This window comes from Hypanus sabinus, chromosome 9 (assembly GCF_030144855.1).
Source record: "Hypanus sabinus isolate sHypSab1 chromosome 9, sHypSab1.hap1, whole genome shotgun sequence".
Taxonomy (NCBI): domain Eukaryota; kingdom Metazoa; phylum Chordata; class Chondrichthyes; order Myliobatiformes; family Dasyatidae; genus Hypanus; species Hypanus sabinus.
Window position 1 is genome coordinate 69,418,045 of NC_082714.1, and position 25,137 is coordinate 69,443,181.

General features: G+C 46.3%; 1 protein-coding gene across 3 annotated transcripts in view; it reads left to right on the plus strand.

The window, feature by feature from the left end:
• Window positions 1–24,286, plus strand: part of slc5a11 (solute carrier family 5 member 11) — an 80,302-nt gene extending 56,016 nt beyond the window's left edge. For 2 of the 3 annotated variants that reach the window (XM_059979879.1, XM_059979880.1), the window contains 5 exons: window positions 11,908–12,123; window positions 15,505–15,571; window positions 22,699–22,788; window positions 22,863–22,931; window positions 24,011–24,286. In XM_059979879.1, coding sequence (XP_059835862.1) covers window positions 11,908–12,123; window positions 15,505–15,571; window positions 22,699–22,788; window positions 22,863–22,931; window positions 24,011–24,222 — 654 coding nt within the window. In that variant the 3' untranslated portion in view covers window positions 24,223–24,286. The remainder of the gene's footprint in view (window positions 1–11,907; window positions 12,124–15,504; window positions 15,572–22,698; window positions 22,789–22,862; window positions 22,932–24,010) is intronic. The other variant, XM_059979881.1, reaches the window with a different exon arrangement.
• The last annotated feature ends 851 nt before the right edge of the window (window positions 24,287–25,137 follow it).

The window sequence follows — 25,137 nt, forward strand, 5'->3', positions numbered from 1 at the left end:
TGAGTACGGGTGGTTGGAGTATGTAGAGAGACTGGAAAGGAGGACGGCAGTCGAGTACAGGTGGTTGGAGTATGTAGAGAGTCTGGAAGGGAAGACGGCAGTCGAGTACAGGTAGTTGGAGTATGTAGAGAGACTGGAAGGGAGGACGGGGCAGTCGGTGTACGAGTAGTTGGAGCATTTTGTGAGTCTGGAAGGGATGACGGCAGTCAAGTACAGGTCGTTGGAGCATTTTGAAAGTCTGGAAGGGAGGACGACAGTCGTGTACTGGTAATTGGAGAATGTAGAGATTCTGTAAGCGAGGACGGCAGTCGAGTACGGGTAGTTGGAGTATGTAGAATGTCTGGAAGGGAGGACGGCAGTCGAGTACGGGTAGTTGGAGTATGTAGAGAGTCTGGAAGTGAGGACGGCAGTCGTGTATTGGTAGTTGGAGTATGTAGAAAGTCTGGAAGGGAGGACAGCAATCGAGTACGGGCAGATGGAGTATGTAGAGAGTCTGGAAGGGAAGACGGCAGTCCTGTACGTGTAGTTGGAGAATGTAGAGAGTCTGGAAGGGAGGACGGCAGTCGAGCACGGGTAGTTGGAGTATGTAGAGAGTCTGGAAGGGAGGACGGTAGTCGAGCACGGGTAATTGGAGTATGTAGAAAGTCTGGAAGGGAGGACGGCAGTCGAGTATGGGCAGTTGGAGTATGTAAAGAGTCTGGAAGGGAGGATGGCAGTCGAGTACGGGTAGTTGGAGTTTGTAGAGATTCTGTAAGCGAGGACGGCAGTCGAGTACGGGTAGTCGGAGTATGTACAGAGTCTGTAAGGGATGACGGGGCAGTTTGTGTATAAGTAGTTCAAGCATTTTGAGAGTCTGGAAGGGAGGACGGCAGTCGAGTATGGGTAGTTGGAGTATGTAGAGAGTCTGGAAGGGAGGACGGCAGTACAGGTAATTGGAGAATATAGAAAGTCTGGAAGGGAGGACGGCAGTCGAGTACGGGCAGATGGAGTATGTAGAGTCTCTGGAAGGGAGGCCAGCAGTCGAGTACAGGTAGTTGGAGTATGAAGAGAGTCTGGAAAGGAGGAATGTAGTCGAGTACGGGTAGTTGAAGTTTGTAGAGTGAATGGAAGAGAGAACGGAAGTCGAGTACAGGTAGTTGGAGTATGTAGCGAGTGTGGATGGGAGGACGGCAGTCGAGTACGGGTAGTTGGAGTATGTAGAGAGACTGGAAGGGAAGACGGCAGTCATGTATTGGTAGTTGGAGTATGTAGAGAGTCTGGAAGGGAGGACTGCAGTTGAGTACGGGTAGTTGGAGGATGTAGAGAGTCTGGAAGGGAAGACGGCAGTCGTATATTGGTAGTTGGAGTATGTAGAGAGTCTGGAAGGGAGGACGGCAGTTGAGTACGGGTAATTGGAGAATGTAGAAAGTCTGGAAGGGAGGACGGCAGTCAAGTACGGGCAGTTGGAGTATGTAGAGAGACTGGAAGGGAGGATGGCAGTCGAGTACGGGTTGTTGGAGTATGTAGAGATTCTGTAAGCGAGGACGGCAGTCGAGTACGGGTAGTTGGAGTATGTAGAGTTTCTGGAACGGAGGACGGCAGTCGAGTACGGGCAGTTGGAGTATGTAGAGAGTCTGGAAGGTCGGACGGCGGTCGAGTTCAGGTAGTTGGAGCATTTTGAAAGTCTGGGAGGTAGGCCGGCAGTCGAGGACGGGTAGTTGGAGTATGTGCAGAGTCTGGAAGGGAAGACGGCAGTCGAGTACAGGTAGTTGGAGTATGTAGAGAGTCTGGAAGGAAGGACAGCAGTCCAGTACGGTTAGTTGGAGTATGTAGTGTGTCTGGAAGGGAGGACGGGGCAGTCGGTGTACGAGTAGTTGGAGCATTTTAAGAGTCTGGAAGGGATGACGGCAGTCAAGTACGGGTAGTTGGAGCGTTTTGAAAGTCTGGAAGGAAGGACGGCAGTCGTGTACGGGTAGTTGGAGTATGTAGAGATTCTGTAAGCGAGGACGGCAGTCGAGTACGGGTAGTTGGAGTATGTAGAGTGTCTGGAAGGGAGGACGGTGGTCGAGTACGGGTAGTTGGAGTATGTAGAGAGTCTGGAAGGGAGGACTGCAGTTGAGTACAGGTAGTTGGAGTATGTAGAGAAACTGGAAGGGAGGACGGGGCAGTCGGTGTACGAGTAGTTGGAGCATTTCGAGAGTCTGGAAGGGAGGACGGCAGTCGAGTACGGGTAGTTGGAGTATGTAGAGAGTCTGGAAGGTAGGACGGCGGTCGAGTGCAGGTAGTTGGAGCATTTTGAAAGTCTGGAAGGGAGGACGGCAGTCGTGTACGGGTTGTTGGAGAATGTAGAGAGTCTGGAATGAAAGACGGCAGTCGAGTACAATTAGTTGGAGTATTTAGAGAGTCTGGAAGGGAGGACGGCGTTCGAGTACAGTTAGTTGGAGTATGTAGAGAGTCTGGAAGTGAAGACGGCAGTCCTGTATGTGTAGTTGGAGAATGTAGAGAGTCTGGAAGGGAGGACGGCAGTCGAGTACGGGTAGTTGGAGTATGTAAAGAGTCTGGAAGGGAGGATGGCAGTCGAGTACAGGTAGTCGGAGTATGTACAGAGTCTGTAAGGGATGACGGCAGTCGAGTACGGGCAGTTGGAGTATGTAGAGAGTCTGGAAGGGAGGATGGCAGTCGAGTACGGGTAGTTGGAGTATGTAGAGAGTCTGGAAGGGAGGACGGTAGTCGAGTACGGGTGGTTGGAGTATGTAGAGAGTCTGCAAGGGAGGACGGCAGTCCAGTACGTGTAGTTGGAGAATGTAGAGAGTCTGGGAGGGAGGACGGTAGTCGAGTACGGGTGGTTGGAGTATGTAGAGAGTCTGGAAGGGAGGACGGCAGTTGAGTACGGGTAATTGGAGAATGTAGAAAGTCTGGAAGGGAGGACGGCAGTCCAGTACGTGTAGTTGGAGAATGTAGAGAGTCTGGGAGGGAGGACGGTAGTCGAGTACGGGTGGTTGGAGTATGTAGAGAGTCTGGAAGGGAGGACGGCAGTTGAGTACGGGTAATTGGAGAATGTAGAAAGTCTGAAAGGGAGGACGGCAGTTGAGTACAGGCAGATGGAGTATGTTGAGAGTCTGGAAGGGAAGACTGCAGTCGAGTACAGGTAGTTGGAGTATGTAGAGAGTCTGGAAGTGAAGACGGCAATCGAGTACAGGTAGCTGGAGCCTGTAGAGTGTCTGGAAGGGAGGACGGCGGTAAGTACAGTTAGTTGGAGTATGTAGCGAGTCTGGAAGGGATGACGGTAGTCGAGTACGGGTAGTTGGAGTATGTAAGTGTCTGGAAGGGAGGACGCTGGTCGAGTACGGGTAGTTGCAGTATGTAGAGAGTCTGGAAGGGAGGACGGCAGTCGAGTTCGTGTGGTTGGAGTATGTATAAAGTCTGGAAGGGAGGACGGCGGTCGAGTCCGTGTAGTTGGAGTATGTAGAGTGTCTGGAATGGAGGATGGCAGTCGGTGTACGAGTCGTTGGAGCATGTTGAGAGTCTGGAAGGGAAGGTGGGGGTGTTGGTTTACGGGTTGTTGCAGCATTTAGAGAATCTTGAAGGGAGGATAGCAGTTGATAGGGCATAATTGTCGTCAGTAGGATGTGTTGAAGTGTATTTATTTTAATGTGGGTACCGGAGTAATTCATTTAGAGCACAGGTCTGTACATTGAAATACAATGTTGTGGCCACTACAGAGAGACTGTTACAAGGGCAGGATGTTCCAGGCTTTAGGTGTTTCAAAAGGATCAGGGATATAAATGAAGTGGGTGAGTGGAATTGCTCATGAGGGAGTATAACTGCCTCAGAAAGGGAGGATGTCGTGGAGGGGTTGTCTTCTGAGTCAGTGTGAGTGGAAATCAGAAATCAGAAGGGAGCAATCATTCAATGGGAGTATTCTATGGACCGCCTACCCCCACCAACAGCAACAGACTCCGAGGTCAGATTGGCAGGCAGATTTTGGAAAGATGCAAAAATAACAGCGTGACTTCAGCTTCGCGAACATTAACTGGCACTTCCTTAGTTAGAATGTAATGTGTTAGGTTTACCCAGGAAAATGTGTCTTAGTAAATTTCGAGGCCCTGGTGAGTAGATTAAGCAAAACCCCAAGGTGTTCTATACATGTGTGAAGAACAGGAGGATGACTAGAGGGAGGGTGGAACGGGTCAGGGATGGCAGAGAAAACATGCCAGGATTTGGAGGAGGTGGGAGAAGTCCTTAATGAACTCTTTGCTTCAGTATTCACCTGAGAGAGTGATCTTGACAATTGTGCGGACAGTGTAAAACTGGCTGATATACTGGAACATGTCGATGTTATGACAGAGAAGATGCTGGAACTTCTGAAAAACATCAGGTTAGATCAGTCCCTGGGGCCAGACAGGATTACCACTGGTACAAACAAGCTGGATGAACTCAGCAGGTCGGGCAGCATCTGTTGAAATGAACAGTCAACGTTTCAGGCCAAGACCCTTCGTCAGGACTGAAGAAGGAGGGGGCAGGGGCCCTATAAAGAAGGTGGGGGGAGGGTAGAAAACCAATCAGAGGAAAGATCAAGGGGTGGGGGAAGGGGAAGCAGGGAGGGGATAGGCAGGAAAGGTGAAGAAGGAATCTTAGGGCAAGGCACTATGGATAGTAGAAGAAGGCAGAATCATGAGAGAGGTGATAGGCAGCTGGAAGAGGAGGCAGAGTGAAAGTGGGATGGCAGAAGGGAGAGGGAGGGAATCACCGGAAGTTGGAGAATTCGATATTTATACCAAGAGGCTGGAGACTACCCAGACGGTATATGAGGTGTTGCTCCTCCAATTTGAATTTGGCCTCATCATGGCAGTAGAGGAGGCCATGTATGGACATATCCGAATGGGAATGTGAAGCAGAATTGAAGTGGGTGGCAACTGGGAGATCCTGTCTGTTGTGGATCTCACCGATGTAGAGGAGGCCGCACCAGGAGCACCGGATGCAATAGATGACCCCAACAGACTCACAAGTGAAGTGTGGGATGTGGGAATTATGAGTGTTTTGGCTGACGATGGAAGGTCTCTGGAGTTGATAAGTGCAGTGATGGGAGACAATGGTTTGATGTTTTTTGGTGGGGTCCTGTTCCAGGGGTAAGTAAGAGGAGGTGTCAGAGAGGTCCGCCAGACCACTACGACAGCACCACCTTGGTCTGCGGGTTTGATGGTGAGGTTAGGATTAGTGCAGAGAGAGTGGAGGGCAGTGTGTTCAGAGGGAGTGAGGTTGGAACAGGAGAGAGGAGTGGTGAAGTTGAGACGGTTGATGTCTCAGCGACAGTTGGAGATGAAAAGATCGAGTGCAGGTAGAAGGCTCGGTGGGGGTGTCCAGGAGGAGGAGGAGGGCTGAAGACAGGAGAAGGGGTCATCAATAGGGGGAGGGGATTCCTTGTTAAAGTAGTAGGCTCGGAGACGTAGGCGACGGAAGAAGAGTTCAGCGTCATGCCGGGCACGGAACCCACTGAGGTGTGGACAGAGGGGGTCAAAAGTGCGGCCCTTGCTAAGCACAGAACACTCTGCCTCGGAGCGGGGAAGGTCAGAGGGGATGGTGAAGACATGGCAAGGGCTGGGGCTGGGGTCAGAGGAGGGTAAAGAGTGGGAGGTCTCAGGAGGGAGAGGGAGGTTGGGATGTTCAGGGAGAGTGGGCTGAGGGGAGGATGAGGGATCAGGAATGGAGGGGGAATGAGGGGTGGAGGGAAGGTTGGGAGTCATGGGGATGATAGGGGGTAGTAGAGGAATAAGACGACTGGTAGGACCCATTGGCAGTAAGAGTGGTCCCGGTTTGGATAGGGTCAGGATCTCGGACTGAGCTGGATCTAGAGCTGGGGTTGTCAGAGCCTGTGGCCTGCAGGGCACCAGAACCGAGGTCTGAATCAGAAGCGAGTGAGTCCATGGCACGCTGGTGGCTGACGCCCATGTAAAATATAAAATTTTTACATGTAAATGTAAAAATGCTATTCTCTATTCCCAGTTCCTCCGTCTCCACTGCATCTGCTCCCAGGATGAGGCTTTCCGTTCCAGGACATCTCACATGTCCTCTTTCTTTAAGAATCGTGGCTTCCCTTCTGCCGTCATCAACGATGCCCTTACCTGCATCTCCCACACTTCGGCCCTCACCCCACCCTCCCATCACCACGACAGGGACTGTGTACCCCTTGTCTTCACCTACCACCCCACCAGCCTCCGGATCCAGCATATTATCTTCTGCAACTTCCGCCACCTTCAACAGGACCCCAGCACTAAACACATATTTCCCTCTCTACCCCTCTCTGCTTTTTGCAGGGATTGTTCCCTCTGCGACTGCCTGGTCCACATGTCCCCTCCCACAGATCTCCCACCTGGTACTTATCCCTGCAAGCATAAGTGCTACACCTGTCCCTACAACTCCTCTCTTAACACCATTCAGGGCCCCAAACAGTCCTTACTGGTGAGGCAACACTTCACTTGTGAGTCTGTTGGGGTCATCTATTGCATCTGGTGCTCCTGGTGCGGCCTCCTCTACATCGGCAAGACCCAACGCAGATTGGGGGACCGCTTCAACGAGCACCTCCACAACAGACAGGATCTCCCGGTTGCCACCCACTTCAACTCTGCTTCACATTCCCATTCGGATATGTCCATACATGGCCTCCTCTACTGCCATGATGAGGCCAAATTCAGGTTGGAGGAGCAACATCTCATATACCGTCTGGGTGGTCTCCAGCCCCTTGGTATGAACATCGAATTCTCCAACTTCCGGTAATTCCCTCCCTCTCCCTTCCCCCATCCCACTTCCACTCAGTCTCCTCTTCTAGCTGCCTGTCACCTGCTTTCTTCTACTACCCATAGTGCCTTGCCCTTAGATTCCATCTTCACTTCTCCTGCCTATCCCCTCCCTGCTTCCTCTCCCCCACCCCTTGATCTTTCCTCTGATTGGTTTTCTACCCTCCCCCCACCTTCTTTATGGGGCCCCTGCCCCCTCCTTCTTCAGTCCTAATGAAGGGTCTCGACCCGAAACGTTGACTGTTCATTTCAACAGATGCTGCCCGACCTGCTGAGTTCATCCAGCTAGTTTGTACGTGTTGATTTGACCACAGCATCTGCAATGTACTTTGAGGATTACCACAGGGTACTGTGGGAAGTGAGGGAAGTGCTACATCTTTGGTGATGATCTTTGCATCCTCACTGGGTACAGGAGTGGTCTCAAATGGTTGGCTTTTTCTTTTATTCAAGTAAGGGAGTAGGGATAACCTGAGAATCATATATCAGTGAGACTTACTTTTGTGGTGGGTGAATTATTGGAGAGAATTCTTAGAGACAGGACTTACAAGCATTTAGAGAAGCATAGTCTGATTAGAGATTGTCAGCATGGCTTTGTGAGGGGCAGATCATGCCTCACAAGTTTGATTGAATTCTTTGAAGAAGTGACAAAGCACATTGATGAAGATAGAGCAGCGGATGCAGTGTATATGGATTTTAGTAAGGTGTCTGTTAAGGTTTACCGTGGTAGACTTATTCAAAAAGTCAGGAGGCATGGGATCCAGGGAAACTTGGCTGTGTGGATACAGAATTGGCTTGCTGATGGAAGGCAGAGAGTGGTAATAGTGTGTTCTGCCTGGAGTTTAGTGACCAGTGGTCTTCCACAAAGATCTGTTCTGGGACCCTGGTTCTTTTCAATAACCTTTTTACAGAGTTGCTTGGAGTGTTCTTTTGTCTTCAAGGTCTAGTTTTTGCCAGGATACTAGCTCACCAGCAGTTGGACCTTCCAGATACCAGTGTATTTTTACTGCATTTAATTGATACACCTTGACTGCACACAGGTGATCTCCTTTTAATTAATTATGTGACTTCTAAAACCAATTGGCTGCACCAGTGATGATTTGGATTGGAGGGATAAGAAGGTAGACAGAGGAGGTGACGTAGCTGTACTGGTAAAGAATGGCATTAAATCAATAAAAAGATGTGACATACGATCAGAAGATGTTGAATCCTTGTGGGTTGAGTTAATAAACTGCAAGGGTAAAATGACCCTGATGGAAGTTATAAACTGGCCTTCAAACAGTAGCTGGGATGTGGACTACAAATTATAATGTGAAATAGACAAGGTGTGTCAAAAGGGCAATGGTATAATAGTCATGGGAGATTTTAACATGCAGGCAGATTGGGAAAATCAGGTTGGTAATGGATCTCAAGAGAGTGAATTTGTTCAGAACCTATGAGTTGGCTTTTTAGAGCAGTTTGTCATTGACCCTACTAGGGGATCAGCTATTCTGGATTGAGTGTTTTGTAATGAATCTGAGGCGATTAGGGAGTTTAAGGTAAAGGAACCCTGAGGAGGCAGAGATCACAATATAACTGAGTTCAACTTGAAATTTGTTAATGAGAAAGTAAGATCTGGCATAGCAGTATTTCAGTGGAGTAAAGGAAATTACAGTGGTATGAGAGAAGAGAGGGTTAAAGTAAATCAGAAGGAGATGCTGGCAGGGATGATAGCAGAGCAGCAATGGTGTGATTTTCTGGGAAAAATGAGGAAGATGCAGGATAGATGTATTCCAAAAAGAAAGAAATAATCAAATGATCAAATAATCAAATCAAATGGCAACCATGGCTGACAAAGGGAAGTAAAGCCTAACATAAAAGCAAAAGAAATGGCAAACAACAAAACAAAAATTATTAGGAAGACAAAGGGTCAGGAAGTTTTAAAAACCTACAGAAATCATTAAGAGAGAAAAGACAAAATATGAAATGAAGCTAGCAAACAATATCAAGGTGGGTAGCAAAAGCTTTTTCAAGTATGTCAAAAATAAAAGAGATGAGAGTGGATAGACTGCTAGAAAATGAAGCCGGAGAAATAAATATGGAGGACAAGGAGATGGCAGATGAAATAAATGAATATTTTTCATCAGTCTTCATTGTGGAAGACTCTAGCAGTGTGCTAAATGCTAGGGGATGTGCAGGAAGAGAAGTGAGTGCAGCTGCTATTGCAAGGGAGAAGGTGCTCAAAAAGCTGAAAGAGCTAAAGGTACATAAATTGCTTGGACCAGATGAACTGCACCCTTGGGTTCTGAAAGAAGTAGAAGTAGATATTGAGGAGACAATAGTAATGATCTTTCAAGAACCATTGGACTCTGGCATAGTTCTGGAGAACTGGAAATTTGTAAATGTCATTTCACTCTTTTAGAAAGGAGGGAGGTAGCAGAAAGGAAATTATAGACCAGTTAGCCTGACCTCAGTTGTTGGGAAGATGTTGGAATCAATTGTTAAGGTTGAGTTTATAGAGTACATGAGAGACACAGGACGAGATAGGACAACATCAGCATGGTTTCCTTAAGGAAAAATCTTGCCTGACAAACCTGTTGGAATTCTTAGAGGAGATTGGTCAGACCCCACTTGGAGTACTGTGCTCAGTTCTGGTCGCCTCACTACAGGAAGGATGTGGAAGCCATAGAAAGAATGCAGAGGAGATTTACAAGGATGTTGCGTGGGAATAGGTTGAGAGAACTTGGTGTTTTCTCCTTGGAGCGATGGAGGATGAGAGGTGAACTGACAGAGATGTATAAGATGATGAGAGTCATTGATCATGTGGATAGTCAGAGGCTTTTTCTCAGGGCTGAAATGGTTGCCACAAGAGGATACAGGTTTAAGGTGCTGAGGAGTAGGTACAGAGGAGATGTCAGGAGTAAATTTTTTACTCAGAGAGTGGTGAATGCTTGGAATGGGCTGCCTGAAACAGTGGTGGAGGCAGATATGGATAGGATCTTTTAAGAGACTTTTGGATAGATACATGGAGCTTAGAAATATAGAGGGCTATGGGTAAGACTAGTAATTTCTAGGGTAGGAACATACTCAGCACAACTTTGTGGGCCAAAGGGCCTGTATTATGCTGTAGGTTTTCTATGTTTCTAGATTACGATAGAAAAAAGAGATGCAGTGGATGTTGTATGTCTGGATTTGCAGAAGGCCTTTGACAAGGTACCATACAATGGGTTTCAATAAGTAAATTTAATGTTAGAGAAATGTATACAATATGCATCCTGAAACTCTTTTTTCTTCACAAACATCTATGAAAATAGAGGAGTGCCCCGAAGAATGATTGACTGTTAAAAATTGGTATTACAAGAAAGTTACTGGGGTGATTAGAGCATGGACTGACAAGGAAAAAGCAGTGAGTGGGAATAAAATGATCCTTTTCTTGTTGGCAGCCAGTGACTAGTGGTGTTCTGCAGTGACCGCTTCTTTTTGTGCTGTATGTCAATGATTTAGTTGATGGAATATATGGCTTTGTTGCCAAGTTTCCAGGTAATACAGAGATTGATGGAGGGGCAGGTAGTGTTGCGGAAATATGAATGAAATATGATTTTGGAAAATGATTGAAGAAATAAATGTGCAGACTATTTTCTAAATGGGGAGAAAATCCAAAAATCTGAGATGCAAAGGGACTTAGGAGTCCTTATGCAGAACGCCCTAAAGGTCAACTTGCGGGTCGATGGTGTGGAAGGCAAATGCAATGTTAGTGTTTATTTCACGAATCTAGAATACAAGAGCAGGGATGTGATGCTGAGGCTTTATAAGACACTGCTGAGGTCTCACCTTGAGTATTGTGAACAGTTTTGGGCTCCTCATCTAAGAAAAGATGTGCTGGCATTGGAGAGGGTTCAGAGGAGGGTCACAAGGATGATTCTGGGAATTAAAGGGTCATCATATGAGGAACATTTGATGGCTCTGGGCCTGTACTCTCTCAAATTTAGAGGGATGTGTGTGGGGGGGAATCTCATTGAAACCTTTTGAATGGTGAAAGGCCTAGACGGAGTAGATGTGGAAAGGATGGTGAGGAGTCTAGGACAAGAGCACACAACCTTAGGATAGAGGGGCATCCATGTAAAACAGAGATGTGGATAAATTTCTTTCGCCAGAGGGTAGTTAATTTATGGAATTTGTTGCCACATGCAGCTGTGGAGGCCAGGTCATTGGGTGTATTTAAGGCAGAGATTGATAGGTTCTTGATTGGCCATGGCATCACGGGTTATGGGGAGAAGGCCGGGAAGTGGGGCTGAGGAGCAGGAAAGAGGATCAGCCACGATTGAATGATGGAGCAGACTCGATGGGCCGAATGGCCTAATTCTGCTCCTGTGTCTTATTATGTTATATTAAAGGCATGAATACCTATGCAATCAATTATTTTGTGTTTTATATTTGTAATTAATTTAGATCACTTTGTAGAGATTTGTTTTCTCTTTGCCATGATAGAGTCCTTTTCTGTTATCAGTGTCAAAAAAAAGCCATGTTAAATCTATTGTGATTCAATGTTGTAAAACAATAAAACATGAAAACTTCCAGGGGGTGTGAATGATTTTTATAGGCACTGTTTATAGATTGATTGTATGTCTATAAAGTGATGCTAGGTACAGGTGTGTCTGTAAATAAGGTGACTGATAAAGTAGTGGTGGATTGGGTGTGGAGGGCTGGGTTAGTGGGTGGAGGTGTTGACTGCTTGGGGAATTTAACTGCTTTTGAGTCTGGTGGTCCTGGCATCGATGCTATATAAAGAACCTCCTCCTTGATGGAAGTGGAGCAAGCAGACCATAAGCAGGATGGGTGGGATCCTTCCTGATGTTACTGACCATTTCCGGCACCTTTCTGTGTATCTGTCCCTGATGGAGGGAGGTTAATGACAGCCAGGGCAGCTCCACTGCTCTCCTCTGCTACAGAGAAGCATCCTGCAGCTTTGTGCTGTGCATTGATGATAATGTTCCAGGTAGCCTGCAGCCCATTGGTGTCAAGATGTGAGCAGTAATCTGAAACCGGATCTCTGGTATTCAGCCATTTTAGTTCTGTATTTGTGAAGTTTGAACACAATCCTGTGAACCTGTGAATATCAGTCTGACTGTTTTCCATTTGTTTCTGTTTGTATATACAGGGTGCATTCTGGGGCCTCCTCCTAGGGATCCTGGTGGGCTGCTGTCGAATGATTTTGGATTTTATTTATCCCGAGCCTATGTGTGGCCAACCTGATAAACGGCCGCTGATCACCAAACATGTTCATTACCTGCACTTCTCCATTCTCCTCACTGTCTTCACACTGATCACCGTGGTAGTCATCAGTCTTTGTACTGCACCTCCAGAGCCTGACAAGGTAAGGGACTTTGATTTATTTACATTCATTCAAACGATGAGGACTTCACAGACTGAGCCAACATTTAGTTGCCCATCCCTAATTTGCAGATTTTCTCTTGTTCAAGATCCAAGACTCCTGTACTTTCCCCTGGCAGCAGTAGCAAGAGGGTAAGGGAGACCAGTCAAATGCAGGCAGACTGCGCTGAACACCTGCCGAGATGTAGACACCACCTCTTAAGCCCTAGTGAATAAAATCCCTGATCATTACTGGATTATACTCTTAACAGGATGGGCAGAAGCTGTGGATATGTTTAAACTGCACAATGCCTTGAGATGCTGGCTGGCTTTCCTGGCAAAGGGTAGAGTCCAATTGGAAATGTTAAGTGTCCAGGGAGGGGACTAATCAGCCAGGGTAGTAATGAGGTCCTCACACTCATCCATAGGAAGACAAACTACACATTGGAGAACCAGTCCACTATTTCAGTGGCTGATGGGAGGATAATGAAGTGGAGAACTGCTCCACCATTGTGGCCCCATGATGAAATCCATGGTGATGTGGGACCGTGGGCATCGAAGGGCCAGCAGGGGCTGCAGAAGTCCAGAGGGCCATTGGTTGTAGGAATTGTATGGTGCACTGAGGGCAGGTGGGGATATCAGTAATCAGGATGGGCCAGCAGAACTGGCATTACAGAATATCCTGAGTCCACTGAGCTCCCGGATGGCCATAGAGGGGTGAGGAGTTTGATCACCGGAGTGCAGAGTGCACAGCTGCCAGCAGGTTGTCAAGTGTGTTGGCTGGAGTAGGCTCGTGCTGTACTGCAGGCTGAATCTGGTTCTCAAGACCCCAAATGATTGGGGCAAGGAACTGGGGGGGTAATGGTGGGCTGAAGGTCTGTCTCTGTTTCAGTGGGGTCAAACTGTAATGACAGGGTATCTGTGTTACAGTTCTTGGACCCAGATTGGTAAGAGATGGTGAAGTTGAATTGCTGAAAGAAGAGGGCCCTGCCATGCTGACATGGGTTGAGCTGGTGGGTCTCCTGTATGGGTATGAGGTTCTGGTGGTCAGTCCAGGTCAGGAAGAGCCCAGTGTTTCCCATCAGCCAGTGTCTCCATTCCTCCAAGGCTTATTTACTAGAGAGTAGACCCTTGTCTCCGACAACATAATGGCATTGTGTAGAGTTGAACTTGCGTGAGAAGAAGGCACAAGGGTGTGTCTTCCCATCCAGTCTTTGCAAGCAGAGGATGACTCAGCACCTAAACAAACATGTCCACAAAATGTCCAGAGGAGTTTGGATGGCAGAGAATGGCTGCAGTGGTGAAGCATCCTCTGAAGTCCTTGAAAGTGTGGTCGACAGAAGCAGACTAGGTTATCCATGAGGGAGGTGAGTGGATTAGTGATTTGGCTGTGGTTTCTGATGAAAAGCCCAAGAAACGCTGCAGCTGTTTGAGGGATCGGAGTCAGAACAATTCAACGATGGTGCCTGCTTTGGTTCCATGCTTATACCTTGGGGTGAAAAGACGTAACTCAGGAAGGAAATGACTAGGCTGTGGAACTGGCATTTGTCTAACCTGCAGTACAGTTGATTCTCAAGGAGATGCTGAAGGACTGAACGGACATGACAGACATGGTCTTAAGGGCCGTTGGAGAAGATGAGGATATCGTTGAGGTAGATGAACATGTCTTGGAGAATCTTGTTAATAAAGGCTTGAGAATGGCTGGACTGTTGGAAAGCCTGAAAGGCATCACCAAGTATTTGTAGTGGCCAGTGGCTGTTATGAATGAGTCTTCTGCTCCTCCCCCTAGGGGATGCAGATCAGGTTCACATACCCCATACATCCATTTTGGTGAAGATCTGGGCCCCACGGAGATTTCCAAGTGTGCTACCCATAAAGGGGAGAGAGTAACAGTTCTTAAAGGTATTTTAGTTAAGTCTTCTGGAGTCAATGCAAGAACAAATATCCCCATCTTTCTTTTGGACAAAGAAGAGTCAACTGGGATGCGCTAATGAATCTGCGCTTTAGTGCCTCAGCAACGCCGTCATTTTGGTTCAGTCGCATGGTCTGTGAGGTAGCTGGCCAGGTTCACTTTGACTGAAGGCACTGGCTAAATCACAATACCTCTGGGGCTTGGTGAGGTTGTGGGTTCCCTCCATCTCCGTAGACTTATGGGGTGAGGTCAAATGAGGTGGTCTGGCAACTCAGCAGTGAACTGGATGACCAATATGAGGGGCAGGTGTGACTGGAGAGCCAGGAGTAACTCAAGATAAGAGGGATGTTGGGAGAGTCAATCATGAGGAACTGGATGGACCTTTGGCACTCGCCCATGCTCATGTGCACTGGCTGTGGGCACGCTCTGAATTTCTCAGACCATGGATGGCCGTGATGTTGAAGGTGTGAGAAACAGGTTCAGAAGGAAGTCTGAGCTGCACACAGTGTGCAATCAGGAAGTTGTCTGCTACACTGGAAGCTACCAGAGACTTCTGTGTGTGTAGAGCTGATGGAGTATGGAGAGGCACAGGGAGAGTGGGATAGAGGCCACTCGTCTCTGATAGGCGCCATTTTCTGGACCCAGTAGGCATTTGATACGTTGGTGTTGCTGCTCCCTGGTAGAGGCAAATGTTCCTGGATGGTTGGGGGGTTATTGAGGAAGCTCTCCCGAACTGCATGGGCTCTGCAGGCATTGGTGAGGAGGATCCTGCAGCCTGAAATAGTTCTGGGAATGAAACCGGGGGTCTGGCTGATGATCTGGATGGAGAACTAGAGTAATGAAGCTTTTGAGGTTGAAGGGCATTTCCCCAATACACAGCTCTCCAAGAGCCGCACTCTGCACAGGGGTCCTGAAGTGCATGGTGTAATCCAACTCAGAGCATGAGCCTCGATGCAAGTGAAGTATCAGAACCATTGCCTCCCTTCCACCTCCTGGGTGGTTGAAAACCTGGTGCATCTCAGTGGCAATATAATATCCTTACTTTTTTGCAAATAGGGGTTTTAATGCCCTAGTTAGCAGTGGCCCAGGTCAGGGCCCACCCAGTCAGGAGAAGGATGAGGAAGGTAATCTTGGCTGTGTAGTCGGAGTCTGCACGCTCTCCCTGAGACCCATGCAGGCTTTCTTCTGAGTGCTCCACACGTAAGATCTTGTTCACCTTCAACTTGTATATGAGCTTGTCAAGTTCCATACACACTCTTTCTGGCTCTGTGGTCGCAAGAAGAAAATCTTCAACTCTCCCCCTGGGGAAGTGAGTGGATATGTCTCACCTAAGGTGCAGTCACACACATACTTCACTGGTTACCTGGAGATTCAGATGAAAGACATTACTTCACCACTGACTGCTTATTGTGAGCTCTATCATCACCAATATTATTGCCCATTGTATTATACTACTCTTCCTTAATCTTATAGATTAGCCGTTTGACCTGGTTCACCCGTTTCGATGTGACCAATTCTGAGGCAAGCCAGAGTGAAACAGGTAAGTCAGTCGTGGGGCATCCACAAACCTGAGCTGAACCACCTTTACAAAAGGTAGGAGTTCACCTTGGCATTTGACTGGCATATGTTAGAGCTCAATAACAACTGCTACTGAGCTTTGCCCTGAGCAACTTAACACCAGTCCGATGCCTGATGCGGTATCACACAGACAGCTCACACACTCACACTTCAATCTCCCCTACTCTGTTGTGTCTATAACACCAGAATCCTGGAATGTTGTCCTGCTCCTTCTGTAACTACGTCTCACTAATGGCTACAATATCATAAGTCCATGTGTTGATTCATGCCCTGATCGCATCTGCCTTCTTGCATTGAAATATACACAACTCAGGACACTAGTCACACCATGTTCTACCTTCTGATTCCTGACTTTGTCTGGGGTCTTAACAGTATCTGTCTCCACAACCTCTCCACTAACTGTTCTGGCACTTTGGTTCCTATCCCCTGCAACTGTAGTTTAAACCCCCTGTGCAGCATTCACAAACCTCCCCAGAACAATATTATTCCCCTTCCAGTTCAGGTGCAAATCATCTCTTCTGTACAGGTTCCACCTTCCCTGAAAGAGAGCCCAATGATTGAAAAATCTTATGCCTTCCCTCCTACACCAACTGCTTAGCCACATATTAAACCATATAATCTTCCTACTTCTGGCCTCACTAGCTCGTGGTGCGAGTAGCAATCCTGAGGTCACAACCCTGAAGATCTTGCCCTTAACTTAGCACATAACTCCCTTCGCAGAGCCTCGTCACTTGTCCTAACCATGTCATTGCTGCTTACATGGACTACAACATCTGGCTGTTCACCCTCACACTTAAAAATGCCGAGGACTCGATCAGAGATGTCCTGGAAGCTGACACCCGGGAGGTAAAATACCATCCGAGAGTCTCATTCTCATCCTTTCTGTTCCCCTAACTAATGAATCCCCTATTACCAGAGTTCACCTCTTCTTCCCCCCTCCTTCCCTTCTGAGCTACAGAGTCACTCTCAGTGCCAGAGACTCACCCACTGTGACTTTCCTCTGTTAGGTCATCCCCCAACAGAATGCAAACCTGTTGTTCAGGGGGACGGCCACAAGCTTACTCTACACTGGCTGTTTAACCCCTAACCCCTTTCCCCTTCAGGACTGTGTCCTGCACATCAGGTGTAACTACCTCTCTATATGTCTTATCTACAACCCCCACCCCCCCCGCAGCCTTCTGAATGATCCAGGATTCAACTCCTTAATATGGAGTGTTAGAAGCTGCAGCTGGATGGACTTCTTGCAGTTGTAGTCATCAAGGACACTGGAGGTCTCCCTGCCTTCCCACATCCTGCAAGAGCAGCATTCCAACATCCTATTTGGCATCTCTACTGCTCTAACTGAGAACACAGAAAGAAGAAAGAATAATAAACTGTGATGGGGAAAACTCTCCATACTGTTTTTTAAACTTCCCTTGCTGAAGTATCTCCTAGCTGAAGCCTTGAAGAGCTAAAGCCTAAAAAATCTCCACTCTAACTTGGATCACTCCAACAAAAGTCACTCTGCTTGTCTCTGCCTTACTTTAGAACCATAGAACCATAGAACATTACAGCACAGAAACAGGCCTTTTGGCCCTTCTTGGCTTTGCCAAACCATTTTTCTGCCTAGTCCCACTGACCTGCACCAGGACCATATCCCTCCATACACTTCTCATCCATGTACCTGTCCAAATTTTTCTTAAATGTTTAAAGTGAGCCCGCATTTACAACTTCATCTGGCAGCCATTCCACACTCCCACCACTCTCTGTGTGAAGAAGCCCCCTCCTAATGTTCCCTTTAAACTTTTCCCCCTTCACCCTTAACCCATGTCCTCTGTTTTTTTTTCTCCCCTAGCCTCAGTGGAAAAAGCCTGCTTGCATGCACTCTATCTATACCCATCATAATTTTATATACCTCTATCAAATCTCCCTTCATTCTTCTATAATCCAGGGAATAAAGTCCTAACCTATTTAACCTTTCTCTGTAACTCAGTTTCTCCAGTACCGGCAACATCCTTGTAAACCTTCTCTGCACTCTTTCAACCTTATTAACATCCTTCCTGTAATTCGGTGACCAAAACTGCACACAATACTCCAAATTCAGCCTCTCCAATGCCTTATACAACCTCACCATAACATTCCAACTCTTATACTCAATACTTTGATTTATAAAGGCCAATGTACCAAAAGCTCTCTTTACTACCCTATCTACCTGTGACGCCACTTTTAGGGAATTTTGTATCTGTATTCCCAGATCCTTCTGTTCTACTGCACTCCTCAGTGCCCTACCATTTACCTTGTATGTTCTACCTTGGTTTTTCCTTCCAAAGTGCAATACCTCACACTTGTCTGCATTAAACTCCATCTGCCATTTTTCAGCCAATTTTTCCAGCTGATACAAATCCCTCTGCAAGCTTTGAAAACCTTCCTCACTGTCCACTACACCTCCAATCTTTGTATCATCAGCACATGATCCAATTTAGTACATTATCATCCAGATCATTGATATAGATGACAAATAACAATGGACCCAGCACTGATCCCTGTGACACACCACTAATCACAGGCCTCCACTCAGAGAAGCAATCCTCCACTACCACTCTCTGACTTCTTCCATTGAGCCAATGTCTAATCAATGTCAGTTTACTACTTCACCATATATACCTAGCGATTGAATCTTCCTAACTAACCTCTCATGTGGGACCTTGTCAAAGGCCTTACTGAAGTCCATGTAGACAACATCCACTGCCTTCCCTTCATCCACTTTCTTTGTAACCTCCTTGAAAAACACTAATAGATTTGTTAAACATGACCTACCATGGACAAAACTGTGTTGACTCTCCCTAATAAGTCCCTGTCTATCTAAATACTTGTAGATCCTATCTCTTAGTACTCCTTCCAATAATTTACCTACTACCGACATCAAACTTACTGGCCTATAATTTCCTGGATTACTTTTAGAGCCCTTTTTAAACAATGGAACAACATGAGCTATCCTCCAATCCTCCAGCACCTCACTAGTAGATACTGACATTTTAAATATATCTGCCAGGGCCCCTGCAATTTCAACACTTTAATTTAGTCTTGTCAATCAATTCCAATCACTGATTGGCCAGGGCTCAAAGCACCAAACTGCCGTGAATAGCTGCTTTTTCTATTCAATTGGGGAACCAGAGTGGAGCTATGTCTTCTGAGGCTTTCAATCTCTGATTTGCTGCTACTCAAAGCTCCAAACTGCTGCAAGTCGCTGCGGGGTGCGGGGTGTCATCTCTCACAGAAGGTTCTAAAGCCTAAAAAGTCTCCACTCTAAATCTGACTACTCTAATGATGACTGCTTTGACAATGGTCACTCCATTTGTCACTGCCTTACTTTAATTTGGTCTTGCCAATCAATTCTGAATGCTTATTGGCCACTGTTCAAGGCACCAAACTGCCGTGAGTTGCTGCCTTTTCCACTGAATTTGCAAACCTTAGTGAACTGCATCTCCTCAAACTTCTAATCTCCGATTTGCCGCTGCTCAACTCTCCAAAATGCCACCAGTTGCTGCCTTTTCTACTGACTCAGCAAACCTAAGTGAGATATGCATTCTCAGACTTCCGATCTCTGATTTGCTGCTACTCAAATCTCCAAACTGCCATGAGCCGCTGCCTTTTCTACTCAATCTGCAAACCTGAGTGGAGCTACATTGTAAATGGAAATGAATATTGTTCAGTCATTAGTGAACTTCCCTCTTCTGACCTGATAATGGAAGGAAAGTCATTAATGAAGCAGCTGCAGATGGCTGGACCCAGGACAGTGCCTGGAGAATTCCTGCACTGGATGAAATCCTGGGACTGGATGATTGATAATAGATAAAAGCCTTTTCAAGCATGTAAAAAATAAAGGGACATGAGAGTAGATATAGGACTGTTAGAAAAGGAGGCCAGAGAAATAATAACGGGGGTGGGGTGGGGGGGAGTGTGGGGGAAGAAGGACACGGCAGATGAACTAAATGAATATTTTGCTTCAGTCTTCACTGTGGAAGATGCTAGCAGTGTGCCAGATGTTGGAGGGTGTGAGGGAAGATGTTGGAGGGTGTGAGGGAAGAGAAGTGCAGTTACAATTACAGGGGCCAAATTGCACAAAAAGCTGAAAGACCTAAAGGTACATAAATCATCCGGACCAGATGAACTGCATCCTATGGTTTTGAAAGTGGTAGCAGTAGAGATTGTGGAGGAACTAGTAATGATCTTTCAAAAATCATTGGACTTTGGCACGGTGCCAGAGGACTGGAAAATTGCAAATGTCACTCCACTCTTTAAGAATTCTTTGAAAGATTTTAAACAGGATAGATAAAGGGGATATTGTAGATGTATATTTGGGCTTTTAGAAGACCTTTGACAAGGTCCCACACATGAGGCTGCTTATCAAGTTAAGAGCCCATGGCATCACAGAGCATTGGCTGATTGGTAGGAGACAGTAAGTAAGAATAAAAGGATCCTTTTCTGATTGGCTGCCAGTGACTAGTGGTGATCTGCAGTGGTCGGTGTTGGGACCACTGCTTTTTATGCTGTATATAAATGATTTAGATGATGGAAAAGATGGCTTTATTGCCAAGTTTGCAGATGATATGAAGATTGGTGGAGGGGCAGACAGTGCTGAGGAAACAGGAAGGCTGCAAAAGGACTTAGACAGATTAGGAGAATTGGCAAGAGAGTGGTGAATGAAATACAATGTTGGAAAATGCATAGTCATGGTAGTAGAATTAAATGTGCAGACTATTTTTTAAACAGGGAGAAAATCTAAAAGTCTGAGATGTAAAGAGATTTGGGATCCTTGTACAGAACAACCTAAAGATGAACTGGCAGGTAGAGTTGGTAGTGAGGAAGGCAAATACAATGTTAGCATCCATTTCAAGAATCTAGAATACAAGAACAGGGATGTGATGCTGAGGCTTTATAAGGCACTGGTGAGGTCTCACCTTGAGTATTGTGAACAGTTTTAGGGTCCTCATCTAAGAAAAGATAAGTTGATATTGGAGGGGGTTCAGAGGAGGTTGACAAGGATGATTCCAGGAATGAAAGGGTTATCATACGAGGAATTTTTGATAGCTCTGGGTCTGTAATCCCTGGAACTTAGAAGGGTGTGGGGGGAGATCTCATTGAAACCTTTTAAAAGTTGAAAGGCGTAGACAAAGTAGATGTGGACAGGATGTTTTCCATGGTGGGGGAGTCTAGAACAAGAGGGCACAGCTTCAAGATAGAGGGATGTCCCTTTGAAACAGAAATGCAGAGGGTGGTGAATTTGGGGAAATTATTACCACAGGCAGCTGTGGAGGCCAGTTTGTTGGGTGCAGAGCTTGATATGTTTTTGATTGTATATGGCACTAAAGGTTACAGTGAGAAGGCCGGGGAGTGTGGCTGAGGCGGGGTTTGAATGGCAGAGCAGACTCAAGGGGCCAAATGGTCTAATTCAGCTCCTATATCTTATGGTCTTAACTCTTGGTCCTTGTTAAATCAGCCTCCATCACTGGTGTGTTGCCCCCTTGATGCTCACTAACTTCAGTTTTGACAAGGACTTCTTGATTTCAAACTCGACTAAACTGTGCTCAGTTCTGGTCATCTCACTACAGGAAGGATGTCAAAACCATAGAAAGGGTGCAAAGGAGATTTACAAGGATGTTGCCTGGGTAGGGGAGCATGCCATATGAGAATAGGTTGAGTGAACTCGGCCTTTTCTCCTTGGAGCGATGGAGGATGAGAGGTGACCTGATAGAGGTGTATATGATGATAAGAGGCATTGATCGTGTGGATAGTCAGAGGCTTTTTCCCAGGGCTTAAATGGCTAACACGAGAGGGCATAGTTTTAAGGCCCTTGGAAGTAGGTACAGAGGAGATGTCAGGGGTATGTATTTTAAACAGAGAGTGGTGAGTGCGTGGAATGGGTTGCCAGCAACGGTGGTGGAAGCAGAAACGATGGGGTCATTTAAGAGACTCTTGGACAGGTATATGGAGCTTAGAAAAATAGAGGGCTATGGGTAACCCTAGGTAATTTCTAAGGTAAGGACATGTTCAGCACAGCTTTGTGGGCCAAAGGGCTTGTATTGTGCTGTAGGTTTTCTACATTTCCATGTTTAAACTCTGCCTTGGTCAACTCTGGAGTTTAGGACTTTGGTCTATGTTTGGACTAAGGCAGTGATGAGATCTGGATCTGAGTGGTTCTAGTGAAGTTCAAAATTGGCATCAGGGAGCGAACCTCTGATGATGCTTGCTTTTAGCATCATGGGTGATAGCTTTTGTCAGTTTGTTGATGATGGAAATTAGACAATACTTTATCTTGATTTTTGAGAAAAGGGCATAACTATGTAATTTTCCCTTGTGTGGGTGGAAAGGCTCAGAATTGAAGGGCAAACACAAAGATATCTGCAGATGCTGGAAATTCAAACAACAACACACACAAAATGCTGGTAGAACAGAGCGGGCTAGGCTCCATCTATAAGGAGAAGCGCTGACGACGTTTCGGGCCGAGACCCTTCGTCAGGACTAACCGAAAGGAAAGATAGTAAGAGATTTGAAAGTAGAGGAGGGAGGGAGAAATGCGAAATGATATAAGACCAGAGGGGGTGGGATGAAGCTAAAAGCTGGAAAGGTGATTGGCAAAAGTGATACAGAGCTGGAGAAGGGAAAGGATCATGGGGCGGGAGGCCTCGGGAGAAAGAAAGGGGGAGGAGGGAAGAACCAGAGGGAGATGGAGAACAGGCAAATAACTACATATGTCAGGGATGGGGTAAGAAGGGGAGGAGGGGCATTAATGGAAGTTAGAGAAGTCAATGTTCATGCCATCAGGTTGGAGGCTACCCAGCCAGTATATAAGGTGTTGTTCCTCCAACCTGAGTTTGGATTCATTTTGACAGTAGAGGATGTCATGGATAGACATATCAGAATGGGAATGGGACGTGGAATTAAAATGTGTGGCCACTGGGATTCCCTATAGATGCTGCCTAGCCTGCTGTGTCCTACCAGCATTTTGTGTGTGTTGTGGTCAGCATTGAAGGCATGGTTTTGGTTTACAAGCAGCATTATGGTACTGGAAAACTTCCACGATTATCAACTGCTTGCTTCTTGCATTAGTTGCTCCAAGTCTTGGGGAGAAACGGTCTGAAGGAGATAACAAGAACCATGAGGGAATCAGCAAAAGAAGCCAATTTACCCTGTCAACAGGTAAGCAGCTTCACTCACATTACTTTGACACATAATGCAGAAGGAACGTAACAGATATCCATTCTCTCATCCAGAGCAATGTGAAGAATTTAAGGTTGAATCAGAGGAAATCACCAACATGTGCCACGTCAGCAACTCAGCAGGTAAGGAATACGCTGCAATAACATCTTTCTGTTAAAAGGCAATGTACTAATCAATTTCTACCATTGACATCATTGTAGCATGACCTTGACTCTGAAATTCCAAATCATTTTTAGCCTGGTTTAAGTGTGAGTTTACTGGAGATGGGTTTGCTGTTGTTCCACCAGCTCTCCTGTCCTGTGGGTAGTAGGATTTCCTGGAGTACATTTGCAGTGCATTAGTGTATCAGAATTTAATGGTATGGCTACTGTGGCTATCCTGATGATGCTTGAGGCCTCCCCCGGCATCAACTGTGCACAGAATGCAGCTCATGTGAAGATCTAAGTGAGGAATGTAATCTCGAAGAATCCCTTTTACTGAAGTGGCTCTCTATCACCTACTTTATTTCATAGTTTGTCAATAAATTCATGATTTTTGGAATTCAGGCAGTGGTGGAGTCAGTTATGCTGTAAGGGATTGTATTTTTCACCGGATTGATGTAACTTTGTCTGGTCATAAGAAACTTACATCCTTCAAATTGACGTTTTGTCTCTGAAGCAGAAACAACAGTGCAGGAAGAGTTCACCCAGTTGGGTAGCCCCTGTGGAAACCTTTCATAACTTCAGATTGAGAACAGCCTTCATTAAAACTGCAATAGAGAAGCAAGCTAGTCTAAGTTACTGAGATGGAAGGGGAGGGCAGTAGTTGGTACAAGGGAAATACAAGCTCCTTTTTATCAGGACAAACCATTTGTACGTAATATTCCGCAGATGTATATCCAGTGAGCCAGACTTTACAAACTTATCCAGACCTCACAACACTAGCTGTCCATTTGATAGGTGATTATATTACTTCCATTCCCTTTGTTGCAGCCATTGCCCTCCACCACCTTCTCTGTACTTAGACTGACTTGCTTTCTCTCTCTCAGTTCTTTGACCCAAAACTTTAACTGTCTTCTCTTTGCATGAATGCTGATCGACTGGCTGAATTTATCCAGCCTTTCTGTTTGTGTTTCAGATTCAACGTCTGCATTCTTAGTTTTCCACTTTTGTGCTTGGCCATTTGGACAAGTTCCTCTAATAAGCTGTATTCTCTCTCCTAGGTGAATCGGAGAAGCAAAGATCAAAGCTGGTTTCCTTTCTGCTGTGGTTCTGTGGGATGGATAAGAGGGAAGAAGCAGAGAGTTCTGCACCAACTGAAACTCCAGACCACCCACAATTGCACACAGAGGACTCTCAAAAGCATTATCTCATTAATGTTAGTTTAATTGTCTGCTTGAGTGCTGCTGTGTTTCTCTATGCTTACTTCGCTTAAAATAATCAAATGATGTAATATTTCTTACATTTATACTACAGTAAAACTGTTACAATTCTAAAAAGGACTAAATTCATTTTTTTCCATGGGAAAACTTGCCTTTTATATCTCTTTGCACAGCTACCAGACAACACAGGCAAAGAACTATTGTAAGTGAAGTAATTCAGGGGACATGATGAACTAAGTGCCACCAGACCATTCTCCAGTAAGCAGCTGTCTGATGGTGACCAGATTATCTGTTAATGAATCATAGAAAAGTACAGCACAAAGTGGACCCTTTGGCCCATCTAGTCTGTGCCATACCATTAATCTATCTACACCCATCAACCTGTACAGGGACCATAGTCTTCCATATCTCTACCATCCATGTACCTATCCAAACTTTTCTTAAACATTGAAATCGAGCTTACATGAACCACTTGTTCTGCCAGCTCGTTTCACACTCTTACAACCCTCGGAGTGAAAAAATCTCCCCTCATGTTTCCCTTAAACTTTTCACCTTTCACCCTTAACCCAAGACCTCTGGTTGTAGTCTCACCAAACCTCAGTGGGAAAAACCCTCTACCCCTCATAATTTTGTATACCTCTATCAAATCTCTTCTCAATCTTCTATGTTCCAAGGTGGGGGAAGTGAAGGTCTGTGGGCAGTGGGAGGTTCAAAGAGCGTGGTGGGTTTCGGGAGGGGTGGGGAGTGGGATGGTTGAGGGGAGTTGGAAGGGTGTGGGGTGTGGAAGGGGTGTTGGGAGTGGGAGGGGTGTGAAGAGTTGGAGGGATGTGAAGAGTTGGAGGGATGTGGGGAGTTGGAGGGGTGTTGGGAGTTGGAGGGGTGTGAAGAGTTGGAGGGGTGTTGGGAGTGGGAGGGGTGTGAAGAGTTGGAGGGATGTGAAGAGTTGGAGGGATGTGGGGAGTTGGAGG